Consider the following 3908-nt stretch of genomic DNA (forward strand, 5'->3'; position numbering starts at 1 on the left):
GAGGAGCGGCGCGCCAGTCGGGACCCGGGCCGTGCGGGGAGGCCGCCCATTGGCCGGCCAGCGCCACGTGGCTGCCCCCGTCGGTATATTAGGCCACTATTTACCTCCGGCACACTCGCCATGGCTCGGCGAGGGCAGCTCGGGTAGAGAGGGCTGGCGGAGCGGCGCAGACGGCGGCGGTCCTGCCCAACCTCTGCCCGGCTCCGCACTCCGGCCCCGGCCTGCGCCCTCAGGAAGGTGGGGCCGGAACCATGAGCTCTTATCTGGAGTACGTGTCGTGCAGCAGCGGCGGCGGGGTCGGCGGCGACGTGCTCAGCTTGGCACCCAAGTTCTCCCGTTCCGACGTCCGGCCCGTGGCTCTGCAGCCCGCCTTCTCCCGGGGCAGCGGCGACGGCGCCTTTGTCAGCTGTCTGCCCCTGGCCGCCGCCCGACCCTCGCCTTCGCCCCCGGCCACCCCCGCGCGGCCGCCGGCACCGCCTCCGGCCGCGCCCCAGTACGCGCCGTGCACCCTGGAGGGGAGCTACGAACCGGGTGCGGCACCTGCCGCGGCAGGGGCGGGCACGGACTACGGCTTCCTGGGGCCCGGGCCCGCGTACGACTTCCCGGGCGTGCTGGGGCGGGCGGCAGACGACGGCGGGGCTCACGTCCACTACGCCACCTCGGCCGTCTTCTCGGGCGGCGGCTCATTCCTCCTCAGCGGCCAGGTGGATTACGCGGCCTTCGGCGAGCCCGGCCCCTTCCCGGCGTGTCTCAAAGAGCCAGCCGACGGCCACCCTGGTGCTTTCCAGACCGCATCCCCGGCCCCAGGCACCTACCCCAAGTCCGTCTCTCCCGCCTCCGGCCTCCCCGCCGCCTTCAGCACGTTCGAGTGGATGAAAGTGAAGAGGAACGCCTCTAAGAAAAGTAAGTCCGCGGGCTTGGATGGGGTCACCTGGGGTTGGGGACGGAGGCTCCCTCGCGGAAATGCGCTGGGAGCGTGGTGCCGCTGCCTCTCCAGACAGCGGTTTGGGTTTTGTGGAGAAGACGCGTTCCTGGGCGAATTCCATTGAGTCTGCCTCGAGTACTGACTCGGAAAATGTGCCAGGCATTGAGAAAATTTCAGGAAGGAGCTCTCCGTGAAATTTCTCCTGGCACAAACTGTGTTACTAGGAACCCAGGAGGGCTGCGCTGGGACTTTGATTCTAACTAGCTCCACTGCTCACCCACGTTCTGTCCCCGGCCTCTGGCCTGGCTGACGCCCTGTCTTTACGTTGCAGGCAAACTCGCCCAGTATGGGACCGCTAACCCGTCCAGCGCGATCCGCACGAATTTCAGCACCAAGCAACTGACAGAACTGGAAAAAGAGTTTCATTTCAATAAGTACTTAACTCGAGCCCGACGCATCGAGATAGCCAACTGCTTGCAACTGAATGACACGCAAGTCAAAATCTGGTTCCAGAACCGCAGGATGAAACAGAAGAAAAGGGAACGAGAAGGGCTTCTGGCCACGGCCATTCCTGTGGCTCCCCTCCAACTTCCCCTCTCTGGAACAACCCCCACCAAGTTTATCAAGAACCCCGGCAGCCCTTCTCAGTCCCAAGAGCCTTCGTGAGGCCGGGACTTGGGACCGAAAAACTGTGGCCTGCAGAAGTCCCAGGTCACCCCTACCCCTATCTAGACTTAGGAACTCAGTTTGGGATGGAGGTGGGAGAACAGAAATGAATAGGGGTTTCACTTGGGAAATGAAGTACTTTAGTTGGCTTCTGAATCCCAGACTATATGTCCAGATATTAATTGGCTGTCTTGTAAGCCACTTGTTTGGTTTTGATTTGTGTCTTATCAGGGAAAAGGTGCCCAGTTGCCAGCCCAGCTCTGCTGCTATCTTTGCCTCACTTAGTCATATGCAATTCTCGTTGCAGAGTGGCAGACCATTAGCTGCTGAGTTCTGTCAGCACTCTGATGTGCTCAGAAGAGCACCTGCCCAAAGTTTTTCTGGTTTTAATTTAAAGGACAAGGCTACATATATTCAGCTTTTTGAGATGACCAAAGCTAGTTAGGGTCTCCTTGATGTAGCTAAGCTGCTTCAATGATCTTCACATTTGCACTCCATTTTTTTTTTCCTTTAAGAAGCGGTTTCTACCTCTCTATGTGCCTGAGTGATGATACAATCGCTGTTTAGTTACTAGATAAAGAAATCCACAGAGTGGGTAAAGAGTAGAATCTGAACTATATCTTGACAAATATTATCAAACTTGAATGTAAATATATACAGTATGTATATTTTTAAAAACGATTTGCTTGCAGTGACCTTGTAAGTGACATTTAATGTCATAGCATGTAAAGGGTTTTTTTTTTGTAATAAAAATTGTAGAATCTGCTGCTGTCTGCTTTTCTTACATTCTTTAATCATGATTCTCTTTCTTTAAAGTTGATTCAGTTTCCTGTATTTGAATTTTCTTGATTCTGCTATGAGAATTTGTTTATGTTGATAACTTTATTTATTTATTTATTTATTTTGAGATGGAGTCTTGCTCTGTTGCCCAGGCTGGATTGCAGTGGAACAATCTTGGCTCACCACAACCTCTGCTTCCCAGGTTCAAGTGATTCTCCTGCCTCAGCCTCCCTAGTAGCTAGAATTACAGGCATAAGCCACCACGCGCAGCTAATTTTTTGTATTTTTTTTAGTAGAGATGGGGGTTTCACCATGTTGGCCAGGCTGGTCTCGAACTCCTGACCTCAGGTGATCCGCCCACCGCGGCCTCCCAAAGTGCTAGAATTACAAACGTGAGCCACGGCGCCCGGTGGATAACTTTTAAAAATTATACTTCCTACAGGTTGTGTACATGCCCAGCAAGTTATGGACAATTATCTCAGTAGTTTAAGAGAGAAAACTACTCTGCCAAATGTCCAAGTAACTATGGAAATACTTTCCTTGCCTTGAGTGTCCTAGTTTTATGGTAGGTGTGTAGTCTGCACATTAACTCAAGTGTTAGGTGCCTACTGTGGAATGTTGTAAAGCCAAGGAGACACTTCAGGGAGATCTTGTACTTTTTGTCTTCTGTCCTCACAAAAGGAAGAGGAAAGGTGACCTGAAGACTTTGTTTCTTGGTTAGTGTTCCCTGAGAAAGGCAGCTGCACATCAAAAAGTTCTCAGTGGCTGAATTCCCATTTCCAAAGTCAAGAGTTGCAAAGGAGGCTGGGAAAGGCTAATAGTCACAAATTTCTACTTCCTGTAACCCAGACTGAGTATCTGGCTGAGAGAGCACAGACAGTGCCTTTCTGATTTCAAAAATGAAATATTTTCAAATGAATTCTTTGGAAGAGGTACAAGCACAAAATTTGAAAGTTGACAAGAGAGTATGTGGTTTAAAAAAACCACAAAACCTATTCTCTAATCTATTTCCACCCAACCTCCCATTTCTCATCATGGAGGCATTCATAGTTGACTAGAGTTTATATAACCTTGCAGAAATATGAGAAAAAGATGCAACATAAACACACAGAATCAAGTGGATACTTGAGACAATTTTGGGGAGTAGGTTATTTTCCTCATTTTACAGCTGTATCTTTAAGTTCTTTCTTTAGTTCAACAGAAAGGCTTAAAGGCCCAAATAATTCAGATAAGAACCTCAGCTCTTTTAGCTATATTTCTAGATTCCAGCATAATGCTTTAAATCTAAGCAACTGTGAAAGATTACCTTTTCTATAAAACAGCAATGTGAGTAGTTCTCTTAGAAAATTGGAGTTACACTGAAGTTCTCATTCTTTGCACCTATAATTGAGTGGAGTTGAAGAAATGATCAGCTCTAACAAACTCAGCTGATTAGAGGGAAAAGATATTGCTTAAAAAGCAGGTCTGTCAATATTATTCTTATGTTTCCCCATCTGCCCTTCAATAACTTGATGCTAATTGAATCTTGTTTGAAACA

At 49.8% G+C, this 3908-nt stretch overlaps 1 protein-coding gene across 1 annotated transcript; it reads left to right on the forward strand.

The window, feature by feature from the left end:
* The first annotated feature begins 117 nt into the window (after positions 1 to 117).
* HOXD1 (homeobox D1) lies at positions 118 to 2357 on the forward strand. The gene is made up of 2 exons (XM_015110416.3): positions 118 to 903; positions 1257 to 2357. The coding sequence occupies exons 1-2, from the start codon at positions 252 to 254 to the stop codon at positions 1589 to 1591; spliced, it is 987 nt and encodes a 328-aa protein (XP_014965902.1). The 5' UTR covers positions 118 to 251; the 3' UTR covers positions 1592 to 2357.
* The last annotated feature ends 1551 nt before the right edge of the window (positions 2358 to 3908 follow it).

Source organism: Macaca mulatta, chromosome 12 (genome assembly GCF_049350105.2).
Source record: "Macaca mulatta isolate MMU2019108-1 chromosome 12, T2T-MMU8v2.0, whole genome shotgun sequence".
Taxonomy (NCBI): domain Eukaryota; kingdom Metazoa; phylum Chordata; class Mammalia; order Primates; family Cercopithecidae; genus Macaca; species Macaca mulatta.

Coding starts and splice junctions, on each gene's coding strand:
- HOXD1 (XM_015110416.3), top strand. CDS start 252: ATGAGCTCTTATCTGGAGTACGTGTCGTGCAGCAGCGGCGGCGGGGTC. Junction 904..1,256: donor GAGGAACGCCTCTAAGAAAA/GTAAGTCCGCGG, acceptor TTTACGTTGCAG/GCAAACTCGCCCAGTATGGG.